The following is a 17,352-nucleotide window of genomic DNA, read 5'->3' as shown; positions in this document are numbered from 1 at the left end:
CCCTGAGCCGTACAGAGCCTAACGGGGGATTTTAACTGCGGTCGCCCTCCTGGCCTCCTTCGCAGACTGTTCCTCTTCCCAGGCGGACGCATCTCCTGCCTACCTCCGCCACCGCCCGCAGACGAGAGCAGCCGCCGCTCCACGGCTTCGGGCACCGCTGCCAAAGCAACGTCCTCCCGGCACCTAGAGCAACTGCTCCGTTCTCTGCACGATTTTCCATCTTTAACTCCCGAAGAAGATCAAGGCATGAGCGAACGTCGCAGAGCCCCGTCTAACCCCTGCACGGGGAGCCCCGTCCCGCACGGCCCCGGCAGCGCCTGGGCTCTGCCACCCGCTCGCAGGTAGTGCGGGTCAGAGCACCTCCGAAGCCACAGATAAAACAGCAGTGAAAAGAGATTAATGGCTTGCAGCTCAGCAGTTCAACAGAGGTTAAACGGGCCTCTGGGACACCCAGCAGCCACCGTCTGAGCAGCTGATGAGAGAAGGAGAAATAGCGAAAAGAGGGAGAGACAAAGGCAAATGCAAAACTGCAAAAAAGAATAAAAGCAGAAGCAGCCTCGGGAGCCCGGCAGAGAGCTGGTTACGGCACCGTGGCGATCGCCGCGTCTGCCGGGTAAAGCCAGCSACGCCGCAGCGTTTCCTCCCCCGAGGACGCTGCTCTGCAAACTACCCGCCGTGCCCGCATGGAGCCGCTCCTGCCTTCGAGACGTGGGGGTTACACCCGGGCCAGCCCTGCCGGCTGCCCGTCAAAACCCGGCGCCGCGGGCCAGAGCTCCCGCCGGAGCCCCCAGGAGCTGGGTGCACCGCACTGCCCTCCGGGCTTTCCTTCCCAATCCAGCCTCGGAAAAGCAGGAAAGACTCACTTTATTCCCGCTGTGCAAAGGAAGCGGGGCTTTTCTTTTTTTTCTTTTTCTTTTTCCCCCTTTTTTTTCCACTCTCACTAAAATCCTCACCCTCTTTTTCCCMAAAATGGTTAAAATTTATCTCCCTATGCTAGACAAATTTTCTTCCCCACTCAGCTACTTCTGCTATTTGGGGTTGTTTAGTGGCACCGTTCTCAGGGCGCTTCGGGCTCCCAGGCGAATGTCAAGTGTGCCATRGGAAAGGATTATTAGCCCCAGCCAGGCTGAAATGAGGATCAAGATTTCTTTTCATGCTCATTCCATGTGATGCCTGTTTTAAATGTCATAAAAAACGAAAATAAAGCATAGAAATGGCCTTGAAAAAAAAAAAGTGACTGCTACTAACCCTCCCTCCCCYGAAACTACAGCCCTTGCCAACAATATAAATTGCAGGAATTATATTTTTCCTGTCATTTCCAAGGAATAATTTCTAATAGAGATGATGTTTTTATTGGCTGGGGTTCTCCTTTCTTTTCTTAACAAATAAAAGAAAAATGAAATAATCTCGTGGGTGAATTTATTGTGCCTGGAAGCGAAGAGCTAATAGCGCTGGCTGGAGCCTGGGAAAGTGCCCAGGCATCGCGGGGATGATGCCGCCGGCTCGTCCTTCCCGGTCCAGCCGCGATTGCCACCTCCCGCCACGGGCGACGGACGGACGGTGGGTTCGGAGGTAATCTCCGCGCTAAGCCCGAGCATCCCCATGGACGACAGACTAGACAGCGTTATCGCCCAGACCGCCAAAGCGGCACCCGACCGCGGAGGCGTTTGGTCCGCCGTTAACCGGGGCAGGCAAATCCGCAAACGCCGCGCCGAATCCCGGGCGCAGGCCGCCCCGGCTCCCGGAGGCGGCGGCGACGGCGCTCGGCCGACCCACGGCCCGCGTCCCCCCGCGCCTCCCCGGAGGGAAGCGTGGCCTTGGGCTGCTCGGGCGCCCTGGGAACAAACCCTGCTTAGGGAACCAAAGCTGCGGAGGGTTTCACAGTCACTTTCAGGCTCTCGTTTCTGTTCCTCTTGTTTTTAACTCCTAATGATGTCACTGTCAAATTTATATATATATATATTTTTTTGGAGGAGGAGAGGAAGAAAATCCTAGCAAATTTGAGTTCAGAGAGAGACTTCAAAGATTCCCGTGCGTAAACATCCATCTGTTCCCTTGCATGTTCATCTACGATACTGGAAGCAAAACTGTTCCGGGGGAGTTTGTTTTGCTGTCAGTAGATGTGCCGACATTATGGGCAATTAATCCMGGCAGGATGTTCGGCGAGACCCGGCGGGGCCGTGTGAAATCAGGCTGCTTTGCAAGGAGCTGGAAATGCCCCTTTTGCAGCGGACCTGTACGATTTCCGTGCAGTGCTGCTGCATTCTGCACCGAGAGGATTTTGGTTAAAATGTGATGGAASAGCTACGAAATTAATACATCGCAAAGGACTGCTCAGCAGACGGCTGGTACTAGCAGAAGATGATTTCAACTTGTTGGTTGCTCTTTCAAATTGGATTTAGAAGACAAGCAGCTGAATCCACTTGAGAACAGGCTTAGGGGCCACTCGAACTTCCCGCGGTGGATGAACCCAATTTTGTTCCACATGACAGCAAAGCCTCTGTGGTATTTTACTGGCAACGGAGGCTGCTGCACTTCTAATCCTGAACACAAAGAGATGGAAAGACCTCCAGCAGCTGAGAAGGAAGATATAAACCTACCCGAGGGAAGAAGATCTTTCTTAGCCTTGCTCTTTCCTCCTTCTTTATAGGAACTTTGTTATTTGCTTTGCACGAGGATCAGGCCGGGAAGACCTGGATACAGAGTTACTTGCCTCAAGAGAGTTCACAAAAATGTTGGAAAACAGCCACAAAAATCTGGCATCCCAGGTACAAAATCTACTCAGCTGCCCCTTCCTAACACCGATAATAATAATAAATGATCTCTTGCTGTCAAAAACTAAACGAAATGATTTTGCTCCCAGCAGACTGCTGCAAGACTTAGCCCGCACGTAATCAGCTCGGGGGAGGTTTAAATCTCTGCTTTTCCCGGGGATCGGCCAGGGAGAGCCCTGAGCCTGCAGAGGTTCGCGGCCGCGGCGCGGGAGCGGGCGCCGCGGCGAGGGGCGCGAGGGTGGTTGCACTTACTTGGGACCCTGTTAATGGCTCGCAGCGGCCTGAGTACCCGGACGGTGCGGATCGCGGACAGACTGACGTTGTGTCCATCCAGAGAGTACTCCATCATGCTGAGGAGGAAAAGAGAGAAGCGATCAGGCCGCGGGACGCCGGCCCCACGCCGCGCGCGGAGCGCGAAACCGGCCGGCTCCGGGGCCGCCGCGTGTTTCCCGCTGGCTGCGGGGATGTGAAAGCCCCGTGGGTGCYGCGGCGGTGGCAGACGTGCGCCCGGCAGCCCGGGCGGTGCAGAGGGAGCCCGGAGCACCGGTGCCGCCCCGTACTGGGCTCTCCCCATCTCTGGGCGCATACTGCTCCGCTCCGGGCAGCTCCGAGGCAGTAGGAAAGTTGTGCTATTATCCGCCCCCCGCTAGCATCCCGGCATATTTTCATGCCAGCTTATCTTTTCTCCTATGACAAAAATGTGAATAACTGAGCTGCCAAACGACGGTTGAGGTAGTGTGCTTTCCATTTTATTATTAAGAATAGGCAACATTTTCTTTTTCATGCTCTGTCTCCATTTCACATAAACATTTCTCTCGCAGGCTGGGAAGGACGTTAAGTTTAGCCAGTTTTCTTGCTCTTTTATAGCAATGAGTGGCAAATGTGTGTAGTGTTGGTTTTTTAATGGGGCTATGGCTAGTTAGCATGGCTGTAATTACAATTTACGAGTTTGACTATGGGGAAGCACTTGTAAATATGTCACAAATCTCTCACCGCGCCTGCTCAAATAACATACAGCATCAAAAGCAACCCTGCGAGTAAGCTGCTGGCCCCCGTGGAGAAAGGGCTTTTGTTTTTTCTTTAACTAAACAAACAGATATGGAAGGAAGAAGGTAAATATGAGCAGAGTTGCTGTAACCTCAGAAACTTCAGTGCAGACACGGAGATTTTTCTGCTTAAGCCTCCTAGAACCGGGATGTACCCAAAACTGTTAGGTGCTGGCAAGATGCAGGAGTCGAGCTGGCCTCCCCCCTCCCTCTGGCTTGCGGCTTTTGTGGTGTAACCCCACAATATCACTGGTATTGCACTGGGGTGACTTTGGTCCTTCAACATTAATTCCCTATGCAGAGGACGTGGCAATTCTGAGCTGTTCTTAGCAATAACCTTCCAAAGGCAGTATTTTACGTAGCTAATGAGTCTTTACAAATGAAAACCATCTTAAAGCTTGTAAGTAGGAACTGAGCTGAACCTGATAAATAGTTTTAAAACTCAGCACAGCATGAAAACAGGTTTTAAATCTAACGCGTGTTCATTAGGCAGCCATAGCAGAGCGGTGGGGAAGCAGCGCGGAGGACCACACAGCGGGAAAGCCGTCGGAAATGCCCGCTCACACCTGCGCCGAGGGGGCCGGAGCCAGCGCCACGTGCCTGCTCGAACCAGACCTTGCAGGAATAGACAAACCCTTGTTTAAAGTCCCCCAAATTAATAGTGCTGAAGCCTGAGACCGTTCCCTGACTTGGCCCCAATACGGCACGCTCACAATTTATCGGGTGGCTGAGTAAGTGGATTTTACTATAACTGATACTGTTTTTAAACTACTAATAGCATCTAAAAAGAGTATGAAATGTGCCAGTGGGAGCTGGTTTTTACTCCAGAGGGTGCGTGCAACTATTAGGGTGCTGAAGGGCCAGTTCCTGGGGCCTTGCCTCACCTCAGCCCGGCCCTCTCTCCAGCGACCTTCCTGGAGTTGTTCGCAGGRCCGATAAAAGGTGAATAAGGATCTAAGGTTTGGCCTAGGAAACAGACTTTCTGACTCTGGTATTTTGGTCCTCTGTGATATACCATTAAGGTTTGCAAAGTAAGCTGCAGAGGATCTGCGTTACCTACTGAAAGTAATCTGAACCACTTCATCGAACGCAATGGACTCCACGCCAGYCTGGCTGGACTGGCACTCGGTAGGTGATTCCCCTTAGCTTCTGCAAATGGAGAAAAGAAYGCACAAGCCTTTGCAATGTCTTCTACCAAGAACGGCTTCCACTCCTTGAGCTGTCAAGTTGAAGATGTCCAAAGCATGCCGTATGSGTCTGCAGTGTCTCCAGGGACTGGATGCACAAGCAACCTCTCTGGTTTCCGCTCTTGTGGATAACATTTCTGATGCTTGGGAAATGCTTTCAACTTGGCTGCTGGTCAGACTGAAAGGCTGTAAGCTCCATTCGGTCTGAAATTTTCCAGGGTACATTTCTTAGGCGAGCAGAACAAGAAAGGGCTTTCAGTGCTGGAACAAACTTCAGAGACAATCTGTTGCTAAAGGCAGGAGATATGTTTATTTTGTAGTTTCCCTGCTTACCCTCAGTTTTCTTTGGTACTTTTGCTAGCAAGCCAAATCAGCATGTTTGAGGGGACCCAATGGGACAAACAAAGCAGACAGTACTGCKTATCACTTGGTCCCCTTCTTTTTAGAGAAGCCTCGTATTAACTTCATCGCATCCGTCTACTTGCTCAGAAGAGCAACTAAGTTATTCCAGYAGTTTGCTCACTGCTAAAACTGCCTCTGGTTTTAGGAACAAAGATCAGTTTGGGTAGTGGTGGTAGAAGAGGCAAATAGCCCCAGCCCATCYGCACGGCTTCTCCTTGCCCTTTACCAGTGTTGCTACCGGCCACCCTGGCTCCGAACCAGCCTCTCTTTCAGGAGCTGGAGGCAATGCCATCACAGGCATGGCCTCAACACACCAAGATCAGCTGGAGAGGGCCGGGATCAGCCAGCAAAAGTTGTTGTCCCACTTCTCATCTCCAGCCTTAGTAACACCATGCTGGCAGWAGGGCTTCCTGCAGGGGTTTCATGGTGTTTCTGCTGTTGTCATTCTTCTCAAACATATGYTCACCACGTTGGGTTGGAAATGGCCTGGAAAACTACCAAACTGACTCACCAGCTACCTTCTCTGTCATCCTAGGTTCTAAGTGAACAAAAGATCCTGGTGTCAAAATCTGTCTTTGAAGTATGAGCTGAAGGCTCAGGCTTTGTGCCTGCATGTGATATTTTATAACAACGCTTTGCTGCGAAGATCTGTTTGATGAYGCTGCGAACCTCTGCTTGCCCATCAGAAGAGTCCATCCTGCAGGTTCATCTTGGGGAAACACTGCCAGCACCTTTGCTTGTGAATGCCAGATTTCTGATCTCGAGATTCCCAGGGAAACCACAGCCCCGCTCTAGTGCTGGTTTCATCACTGCAGCAGCTTTGGAGAAAAAAAAACCCAACTGCTTCTTTTGCTGTTCTTGCTGGTCCTCCTAACTGTAACCAGATGCGGGTCCAAAGGAAGCTCTGCTCAGGATAGCTCATGTTTTATTCAAAGCGGTAAGCCCATTCCTAATTGCATTCCAGACGTGGAGCAAAACAGAACTCCTTTATTAGTGGAGTTAAGACAGTACATCACTAACGCAAGGGTAAAAATACCCCCAATATATTACAGGAATGTTCTAATTAACCCCAGACTGATTGTTATAAACCCAGGAATTCCRAAATAAGGCAGTACTCTGTAATTAAATCAGTCTATCCTTTTCTATGGTGTGCCAAGCAGGTAAAAGAGAGAGGCTGGGTTTCTAAAATCTATTTGTTTATTGAAAAAAGTTTTAGACTTTAGTTTGCAATTTGCTCAGCTTTCCCCTACGGGTGTGAGGAAGCTGGTGGAAGAACCCAAACTTTCCTGGGGATATTCAGCAAATAATTTAAACCTGTTTATTAACACATCCTACAGAAATAAGCAGCTGTGGGAGATGGTGTTAAAATATAATGAATAAAGTTTACAGGAAAAATTCACAGGCACTTGTCATTTAGGAGGATCAGCAAAGGCAGCTGATGGCCAACTTCCAGCCATTTTTTCCCACTGGGATTTCTATTCTCTGAACCAGATTTTTGGGCTGGATTCTCCCTGTTTGGCTAAATTCTGCCTTTCTGCTTTGCTCTAACGGTGCCACTAGAGCTGTCAGGTTCACACAGAACAGCGGCTTTCCTGCCAAGCTGAAGAGCTCACTTTCTTAATTAAATCCTTTAGTGCAGGCTGCTAAGTACACTACTCTTTATTAAAATGGACATGAGTTTTGGGGAAGCAATTTCTTTTATTCTGCATTTGCACCTCTCAGTTTTCTGCCTCTCTCAGACCTTTGGCAATGAGAAAACTASCCAGTTTCATTCCTCCTTCCAGCCATTTTCTAGGGAATTTCAATCTCCGCAGCTCAACTCGCTGTCTACGGTTGCAGCACCCAAGTGTTGCACGGGATGCAACCCAGGCCCAAGCCCACGTGGCCCGAACCTCAGCCGTAGCTTCAGTGGGAGTGGGGCTGAAGCGCCACGTGCTTCTTCCCCTGCTGTCGAGGTGGTGGTCTCAACCGCAAGCCCCGGGACATGCTGGCYGTCGTAAGGACGGGACCAGTATGCCTCTGATTTGACAGGGACCACGATGGCAAAAGGATCACTGCTGAAAATCAGATGTCTTTTGCCCTGACATTCCCCCCCCACCCCCCCAAAACCAAGGGTCGTTGCCAGAGGCTTAACCTAATGAAACTGCTTCGGCTCAAGCTGGGCAGCTTCCACAAGACATAATGAAAACCAGCCAGGACAACCTACAGATCTGGTTCTCTGGGGTTTTCTCACTTTCACCGCGAAGAGCAAATTTATGAGGTTTGGTTACTGACCCYGCCATCACGATGAAGAAGTCCAGGCGATTCCACGTATCTCCAAGGTAACACTTCTGCCCAAAGATCCCCAGAGCCACCATCTTGATGACCATCTCCACCGCAAAGAAAGCGAAAATGAAGTCGTCAAATGCCTGGAGACCAGTAAAAGATTATTACAGTCAGTTCTGCCATGCTCCCTTATCAGGGAGGGGGAGAGCAGAGATGGGAGTGCTCCTGCTGCAAAGGCACTCCGCACATCCCGCTGACACGCTCTCTGCAAGGCAAAGCAGTAGTGCCCAAGAGCCATCTACCAAACTTAGAAATAAACCCCGCAATATCTGCCKGCTGACGGCAAATCCTGAGCACCGCTCCCGGGTTAATGTATTGCCTGGGAGGCATTACAGTGTCTCATAATTTACTGACAAAGATACATGGCCATGACTCTTGTAGAGATTGGATTTATCTTGGCATTTAGAGCCTATGCAATTCAGCATTAGCTTGTGGTTGGGTCCTGGGAGTCTCAGCAATCTGCAGTGGAAGCTGAGTCTCCGGGCTGAGGCAGCCCATACCCACTAGAAGGAATCTGTCCTATCTAACTTAGGGAGGTCTGCTTCACTTCTGACACTTTCACGGACTCCAGAAGGGACCAGGATTCTGTTCAGGCGCCCAGACGTAGCTGTGTGTGACCRTGCACACCAAGCACAGGCAGAAGCAACAGCTATAAAGGGTCGTTCTGCTGCAGGGAGGAACAACTGCTGCAGGACGACATGGGGTGAAGGCTCAGTGCAGCCCACTGTTTGCCCAAGCGCAGCATGCCCCTTCATGAAGGTCAAAATTGTGGTTTGTAGAATACTGTGCGAACATGAGAGCAAAATAAAGGYGAGCAAGTTAATCCGGTGCTGCCCTGAAGAAGGGGCCTCAGCCTTCATCGAAGGAGCCATTTCTGCAGGGTMCCCGGGAGCTGGACAGCAGGGATGTGTGAGCCTCGATGGCTCCATCCATCCTGGTGACCACACACACATGTATGAAACGTGGAAGCATTTGAAGATATCATGAAATAGTCTCTTTTGTAAATACCCTTGTACAAGTTGCCTGTAAAACTGAACGTCGGGAGGTATAGACTGCTTTTAAATCACGTACAAAGGCTTTGTTGTTTTGCATAACAGCCTCACTAAAGAACAGCAGTTTCTTCATCCACAGACATGATGCTGGACAGAACTATCCAAACCACTTGTTTAATGATYGCACTGTTTGGTATTCTATCTCTGGCACTCTCATTTTGAGGCCTGCATGGATTAATGACAAACTTAACAGAACATCCACACGCAAGCCAAGTTCCCATCGTGCAWCCATGTACCGCTGCGTGGTTGGATGTGAGAACGATCTTGTCTAGCTGTTGGCTTTGTCAACCAATGCTCCCCTTGATAAACTGCACTGAAATTTTGCTTCATTGTTTCAGTTCATTTAATAATTGGCATTTGAACACCTCCAAAAAGAAGTTCAGGTTTTTCTACYTCATGTTCTGGCTTTTTCAATCTCCTACAGGCTGTGACAGGGCGATGGATATATATGGTTTTACTTGTAGCCCTTTTCTGCCTGCAAACCCTTCAGTATAACACTTTGTTTTTTACAAATATATTCAATATGTTGTAATCATTCAGCAATTATTAGAAACTAAATTCAGTTCCTGGGCTCCTTGCAGACTATACACATGTTTATTCAAAGAAGAACAGACTGCTGTGTGTTTTGCAAGCTATGTGATTGCGACCTGATTAAATTACATTGTTACGAAAAAAAAGGAAGCAAATAACAAGACTTCATTAAAGTCACCTTCTCGTCCAGGCAGGATTCCCTTTGTCTGCCTGAGCATTTGGGAAGGGACAAGGAAACCCCCAAACAAAGTCCCACATGGGTGAGTACGTGCAAATAAACTGCAGGCGCGTGGAGGATAACCCTTCTGTTTTGGGAGTGATCAGGCACTTTCTGATGGGTTCCCTGGGGGTTTGACCTGAGCTGCCTGCAGGGTGATGCCTTCCTGGGAAGCAGCTGGACTAGCTACCTTTGGGTGCTGCTTCTCACTAATCCTGTGCCTGACCCTTTGGAGAAATTCCTATGCTGGATGCCTCTCATACAATAGTTTCTCCAATTTTTATCTTAATCCTTRACAAACCCCTAGTGGATTCTCTGTTCATCTGGCTTACTCGGCTGTGTGTTTAACAGACCCTCCTTTTAGGCTRAAGGAGGTTTTGATGAACAACCCTGCCATTCCTGGTATTTCCAGATAAGTCTAGACCAAGATGTGAAAGGGGCAAGAGAGGTTGGTTGGAAGGTCCCAATGGCCRTCCTTGAACGTTGAAAAGCTCAGTGCAGCATACCTGTGAAGGATTCAAACGAAGCGAGTGTTCACTACCACGTGTCTGCAGTCCCGGCCGTGGTTGACGTAATGCACTAGAATGACTGAATAGTTCGTTTCAAGCCTCAGAAGTGAGTTGTTGCAGGAAACCTCGCGCCAAGGTGCAGCCCACACACCAGATGCTGCCGGGCTGAGCTTCCAAAACRAACCCTGCAGGCATATGGCAGCGAGGGGATTGCCAGGACTAGGCGAGGGATGACAGGACAGGCACGGAGCCCCGCTACGGCTGGGGCGGCCAGCAGGCTGGGGCTTACAATCTGGGAGGGAGTTTTGTGCTGGCATGCGTTTCTCGAAGGTCACTTATCCCACTACTTGGCTGTGCGACAGCTGAGGGTCTCAGCTGTGGAGCACAGCTGGCGTGGACTCATCTCATGTTTTACCTTCTTCCAGATAGGGCAAAGTTACCAGTGCCTGACTGCATGGACCACACTGCAGCAATCCAAGAGACACCAGCAGGGACCTGGCTGGAGCAAAAGCTGCTAACTGCRAGCAAAAGGTTCCCTGCTGCATTGGGCATCCTGTAATTAAAATGTGCTCAACATCAGATGATGCCCAGTTCTGAGACCCCCACCCTTACTGAATGTGTAGAGAAAGGATCTTGCCAAATCAGTCAGCCCTCAGGTTTCACATAGGGTCACAGCAGCAGGTCCCATCTCCCCTGATGCCAGAAGACCAGGCCAGATTTTGCAGGCTGAGTGTGGCTCATTAGCCATTGTGGAAAAACCATCCCTACATGAAGGGCTTTCACGACTGGATCTCGGGACAGAGAGACACGGGGGTCCCAGCTCCTGGGATGGTCAACCTCCCTGTGCATCATTCAGCAACGAGTGCCCAGGAAGCGCGGCAGGTCTGTGCTCTTACCTCCAGGATGGTGCACCGCTCCGACTGGCACTCCACGTCCTCGCAAGGCTGGAACATGCCCAGGGTGACGCAGTTCAGGAGGATGACCAGCATGCTGACATGCTCGAACCAGGTGAGAGGAGGGTGTTAAGGAGAGCACACGCTTCATTGGCCATTGCAAGGATGCAGGGGAGGGGATGCCAAAGCCGAGATGCTGTGTGATTTACCCAGCAAAAAGCCTTCGCTCTTGGCACAAGCAACAAAGAAAACACCCCCAAACATCCAAGATTTGCTAAGATGTGAAGTTTTTAGTAATCGATGGGAAAGAGCCTTGGAAAGGGTACTCCTGTTGAGATGAAGGGACAAAGATGCCTTTCATTTCCTACAGAGAAGCAAAGTTAGGGAAGTGCAAAAAGGCATGTTGCTGTTTTCCACCTGAAGGCCCCCATGCTGTCATTCACTGCTGTATTTCTCCCACGCAGAGGAGCAGCAGAGAGCCCAGCAGTCCTCTGCCTGGAGCAATTTTCATCTCCAGATCTCAAAGGCTTTTACCACTGAATCAYGCACAGCATCCACTAGCACTTACTCTTTCACTGCCACGATAAAGAAATCAAGACAAAGAAAGATGAATTGATTCAGGCACCATCGCAAGTCAGATCTCAGGTGGGCTCTCCAGATCCTTGCTCCAGCCAGGAAGGTTGCCCTCCTTGTTTCCACCACAAGTCAGGAGAGTGGTTGCCAAACACAGCTTATCTCCTTCCTTGGTGTCAAAGTCTCAAGGAGCTAAGGAGGCCAGATCAGGCTCTACATCACGACTACAGATATAAAAGCAAAACAAAGCTAAGCCACCAGCACAAGCTTTAGGGCCAGGGATGATGGCATGTTTGGATATAGGATGTAAATCACAGAGTGATGCCTGGGAGCAAATAGTTCAGTTGGACCTGCTCCTGCCCAGAACTGGCTCAACTAACCTCGGAAAGATGCTAGGTTTCCTCTGGGATACAGGATTCATAGTATGGGTTTTGAAAGGGAAGGGAAAGGTTCAAGATCGGACTTTTCCATAGCCACCAAAAAAAGACTAAATTCTCCTACCGGACCCACCAATGTACAACTATAGTAGCATTAATAGTTTCAAAGTAGTAAGCAGTGATTCTCATTAGTGCAAAATAGGCTCAGAGCTTATGATTACTGCTGCTGGTATGACCATTAAAAACAATAAAAAAAAGATTTGGGGGAAATGAACAGGAGTTTCACAAATTAAATATGAATGAGAGAACTGTTCTTAGGAAAATAATTGGAAACATCTGTGTATGAATAAACCTTTCTGCTTTCAAACACACGAGTGTGTGTGAACAAGGGATCATGGAGAAAGAACATAGGCACTGTCTTATTTCTGATAATAAAAATTCTCCTACTTCAGAAAACCAGACAAAAACCCTACCATATTTATTCTTTCCTGTGGAAGGGAGAGGGCTCARTCTCACTGTTCACGGCAGGAGGATGGCCAGCGAGGATCTCCGTCCTCCTCTGGCTCCCAGTGCTGTAGTTTCAACCAGGTGGTTCCAGGAGTTCCTCATCCCTGGGCAGGAGGAGGAGGAGGAGAGGGACCACAGAGCACCTCTGTTTTGGCAGGGTGGCAGGTGGGTCTTACTCGCCTCCCAAGGTCACTCCTTGCTGCTGTACCATGTGAGTTCCTGGCATTCCCGGCAGGTTATTTGAGTCTTGGTCACTGAACTTTACTGCCATTCCTTTTAAATCTAAGGATAATCCCTTCCGCTCACTTAGCGGGGAATGGTTAACTTTCTCCAACACCATAAGAGGCACCCAAACGCAGCAGGACAAAGGTAGAAGGGAGATTTCATCACCAGGTCTCCAAACTTTTGGTTTTAGAGAGTGATTTAATTTGAAAATTCAAGATTAGGAATGCCTTGGAGCCAATGCTGGGATCCAAACACATTAGACTTGGAAATGCACTTGTCTAAAATGGAAATGCTCTACAGAAATAAACAACTGAAACAAATAAAATACCAGGTCCCTCTGTCAGCAATGCAGAAGAAGCTGGAAGAGGCAAAGTTCCTGGCCACAGCCCCAGAGAACTTGTGCATTGCTGAAATACYGGTCTTGGTTTATTTATTTCTCTCTCTTTTCAAAGATTTCCTTCTGATTTTTGACATTTGTAGGGGCTGTTTGGCTCCCCCTGCCCTTTGACTAATTAGAAGCAGAGTGGTAATCCTGCTCCGTAGAGAAAACAGACCGTGGCGCACCCAAACAAAGCCTAACCCATGGCCACATCCTACTTACAATATTTGCATTGCTTGATGGGATTCATGTGGAGCTCCCTGCAAACACTGCTCCTGGGCTATTCCCAGGATGCTTGCAATTGCATTCTTTTCRTGTATTATAATTGGGATTCTTTTTCCTTTAAAGTCAAGAAAAAAAAAATAGCACAGGAGTCCAATCTCCAGYGAAGGAGGGCAAGGGAAGCTTGGCCTCGGGCCGGCTTCAACCTCTGCTGCTGCAGCAAGGTTCCAGGCTGGGGAAATCTTCACAGCTTTTCTAACCTAGACTTTCCCCCATGGCAAGCGTCAATAAAGCCTGAATTCCCCGTCCACCAGAGGTTGCTCGTGGTGGTGTCTGTTCTCTGTCCTCCTCTCCGTGGACAGTGGCCAGTACAAACACACAGAGGTTCGTCCTCCTGCCCCCTCGCCTTGTCCCTGCTCAGCCTCAGAGGCAGAGGTGCTCTCAGCAGAGCCAGGTCCGAGAGACATTGGCTAAATTCTCCTAAACCTGCTGAAAGACCCCAGATTACCTCTCTCCAGCAAATGCTCTAAGAAAAGCAACACAGTTCCACCCTGCAAAGCACTCGCAAACYTCTGGACCCCTCGACTTCAAGCTGAGACAATCAAGAATTAGACCTTGGTTTCAATTAGGAAACACTAATTTGTCAAAAGGGAGCCACTGATGCAGACCAGTCTGGACTGCAGTATTCTTTCAAGATGGACTTTTTCAGTTAAAATACGGAGGAGCCCCAGATAGGCAGAGGCATTGGGCATTGCTCCAAGGAGTCCTCACAGATATGGCGAACACGGATGAGTGTCTGGGCTCCCCCACACCCCAGGCTCAAATCCCAGCCGTGGCATTAGTGTGTGTCTGGTGCTCAAATCCTTCTCAACCCGCTGCAGAACTGCAAACATGTGCAAAAATCTTTGTGAACAGAAAACCTGCCATCTGGATCCAACATTTGCCCAGGATTTTTGATTTCAGTGGAGTGACTGAAACKGAAAGATAAAGATGTTATGCTGAAATCTATGGGAATTTTACCATTAGCTGCGACAGAGATGAAACTTGGCCTATRAGATGCAGAGAAACTTCCTGCTTTTTGGAGGTCCTGGCTCCCCAAGGTGCCTTTTCCCTGCGGCTCTGCTCACTGGATCTCTAAAAGCTTCTTGCTTCTTCTAAATGACCTAATTGTGGCTTTCCAGTGATAGGGTTAAATAATCACCTGCATGAAAAGACTTGTTACTAGAGTTGCAATGAGTGCCCCGATGCCCTAAAGACAGACAGACCCGCCGTCACCCCCTGTCCCTCTAGACCAAAGCTGAATTTGGCGCCTCCCTTCACTAAGTCAGCAGAATTGTTTTAATTTTCCAACACACAAGAAAAAAGCAAAGCTTTGGGGTAGAAGATGTCGAGGAGCTTGCCAACGCAGTCAGCCAGCAGCAAGGGTCAGAAACAGCCGAGAGATGGAAACGGCAAAACCGCGACACATAGAAAGAAAAGAGGCAAAAGAAAACTTRTGCTGCCTTTGGAGAAAACTCTGTAGCACCAGCCAAAATTATGCTGGTGGGAGCAGCTCTGCTTTGGCCGYGGAGCGGACGGGAGGACGGAGGAGGGACCCCAGCGTCAGGGCTCGGCTCCTTGCCCGGGAGCACGGTCCTCTCCCGCTGCCGCCGCGCTAAGCGCCTGCCCGATTTCTTTTTGCAYGAGATTAACAGCAGCGATTTGCTCCCCAGCTCGAAAGCAGGGGAAAGCAGCACCCTGCGAGCGCTGCCCCGGCGGCGCTAATCCTCCGTCCCGCCGGGGCCCAGAAACTCCGGTCAGAGGTGGCTTCGGCTCGTTCCCTTCCTTGCCGGCGGTGCCCCGAAAGCTGGGATTTGCCCCAGTGCAGGAAAAAGCAGGCTCTGGCAAAAAATTACCCTCTGAGCACTATGATCCATGGYGATCCATTAGCTTTTTCACCCGCTGCCAGCCGGCGCTGGCGTTCTGGGATTGCTCCGTGGGCGCCCGCACGGGCTGCCGGCTCCTCCCCGTCTCCAGCCYGGGAGCGCTGACGGATTCGTGTCGGACTTGCCGGGCATCCTCTGGCCCCTGGGACCTCCGCGCGTGGTGCCCGCCGACCCGTTAACATCGTGACTGTGCAAAACGCKGCGTATCTGAGTTTCCATGGAAACCGCTGCTCCCGGAGGCCCCATCCACCTCCCCGCCCCGGTCCCCGGTCTGGAAGCAGCCGACTCGGCAGCTTCTGCTGGCGGCACCCCCTTCCCCAGGGTCCGAGTTTCACCAATTTACCTAACATCTAGCCCCAATTTACATGCRGTGGATGCAGAAACCAGGCCGTCCCTCCAAACCACCCCTGTCCCACCTGCTGGTAGGGCAACGGCCAACACCGATGCTCCAGGGCAGCTTTTAACACTGTTTAACCGAAACAGCCTCTGGGTAAAGACGTGCAGCTTGACGATGAAGAGCTCTGGTTGCCCAAACACCCCAACGCATGGCCAAGACCCTCCTTCCACACTGACTTCTGCCTTGCCAGCTGAGCTGGTAGGGCTTCGACTTGATTTAACAAGCAAACGAGAGATGGGAGCTCCAGGATGTACTCGGCTAGTTGCTCAAGATAGCTCTAGTACTTCCAGCCGCGAAACTACAGCCATGCACGTGCTGGAGGAACAGGCGATCCAAAACGAGCCTGCCCGGGAGCGGCCACCGGCCTCGGCCACCAGCGGCCAGAGCTGCGGCGAGACTCATCCGTCACAACAGCGGCGGCACAGCAGGGCTCTCCGGTCTCCTAAGGGCATTAGCAATTAATTAAGGAAGCAGGCTAACAAACAGAGAAAAGACTTTTRGTTTGGAAACTGCTCTGCACTAGGTTCAAAGCAGAATGGGACATTGCAGACACTTGGCATCTGATGATGCCCCACAGATCGRGGAGGCATTTCAGAGCGGCGCATGAAGCGTTCTTCTTAATGCAGCAAGTGCTGCCTGAAGACACATTTGCTTTTGGTCCATTTTTAAATTTTAAACTCGCTAGACAGCCACATCTGCAGTCCTGTTTTTTGTCCTTTTTCTTTTTTTTTCACTTTGCATCAGTTATTTCCTCAGTCCAAACAACGAGCACAGAAAACCCCAGAGAAGCGAACGGGGAAAGGCTCGGACGTACCCAACGCAACCGAGTCCGCTCCCCTGCGCGGTGCAGCCAYCTGCGCTCCACCGCTTTCACGCAGATAATCTCTCCCACCCGTCACGCCGCTTCGAAAAATATTTCTGCAATAAACACGCTAAAAACGCCGGGGCCACGTTACTGCTGCGTCGCAGACTCCCTTGCTTTCACCCAGCGCCTCGCGACGAAGGACAAGCTGCCGAAAAGCCCGAAGCCTCGCGACGGATCGGCCTCAGCTTCGTTTGAACGTCCCTGCGCAGCCGAAGCCCCCGCGCTTCCCCAGCACCCGTCGGAGAGAGGAGCGTGCAGGAACCAAAGCCGAAACGCCCAGCGAMGGAAAGCAGCGCGGAGACATCACGGTGCTTACTATTTTCCAATAATCTTATTATTTTTAAGCCGGTCAGAGGATTTTGGAGACTTAACCYCGTATTTTAAAAGCTTGCATTTGGCACTATTGCTATTACCGCTGCTGTCATAGCCGTACGCACCGCACACCGCTCGGAGGAAAAAAACACAGTGATAAAAGCCAAGTTATAGTTACAAGTAGAACATATGTTTACAGAAGAAGCAGCCAACTGAAGTTTCAGTTTTTGTAGTCGAAGAAGTGACTAATGCACTAAATATACACACACACAGGCACGTATGTGTATATACAGAGATACACACACGTACACGGGCATTCGGGAGACGGGGACTGCAGAGCGGAGAGGTGGGCAGGTGCTGCTCAGCGAGAGGCAGGAGGACTCGGGCAGGTAAATCCCACCAGTTCCCCTTGGAAAAAACCCACAGCCTTGCTTTCCCGTTGGAAGCATCGCCGGTTTGGGAGGTGGGAGAGGGGCCCCGTCCCCCGACCCAGGATAGCGGGGACAGAGGGGACCACGGATCGCTACCAGCGAGGTGACACGGAGAAAGCCAGCTTTAAAACTCTGCCGTTTCCACCTCAGCCTGTAGGCTACCTAATGAAAACCAGCCCAAAGTCAATGATAAAAAGGAGCAG

General features: G+C 50.4%; 1 protein-coding gene across 4 annotated transcripts in view; it reads right to left on the bottom strand.

Annotated features, from left to right (window-relative positions):
- LOC146597543 (voltage-dependent T-type calcium channel subunit alpha-1H-like) overlaps positions 1–17,352 on the bottom strand; it is a 197,849-nt gene that overhangs the window by 119,417 nt on the left and 61,080 nt on the right. For 3 of the 4 annotated variants that reach the window (XM_085301959.1, XM_085301955.1, XM_085301957.1), the window contains exons 2-4: positions 10,940–11,300; positions 7,684–7,817; positions 3,027–3,124 (exon numbers count right to left, since the gene is read on the bottom strand). In XM_085301959.1, coding sequence (XP_085158085.1) covers positions 3,027–3,124; positions 7,684–7,817; positions 10,940–11,032 — 325 coding nt within the window. In that variant the 5' untranslated portion in view covers positions 11,033–11,300. The remainder of the gene's footprint in view (positions 1–3,026; positions 3,125–7,683; positions 7,818–10,939; positions 11,301–17,352) is intronic. The other variant, XM_085301956.1, reaches the window with a different exon arrangement.

This window comes from Rhea americana, unplaced genomic scaffold, assembly GCF_003343005.1.
Source record: "Rhea americana isolate MKP2758 unplaced genomic scaffold, rheAme1 scaffold_181, whole genome shotgun sequence".
Classification (NCBI taxonomy): Eukaryota; Metazoa; Chordata; class Aves; order Rheiformes; family Rheidae; genus Rhea; species Rhea americana.
Note: the sequence above shows the minus strand (reverse complement) of the source record. Positions and strands in the feature narration are given on the sequence as shown.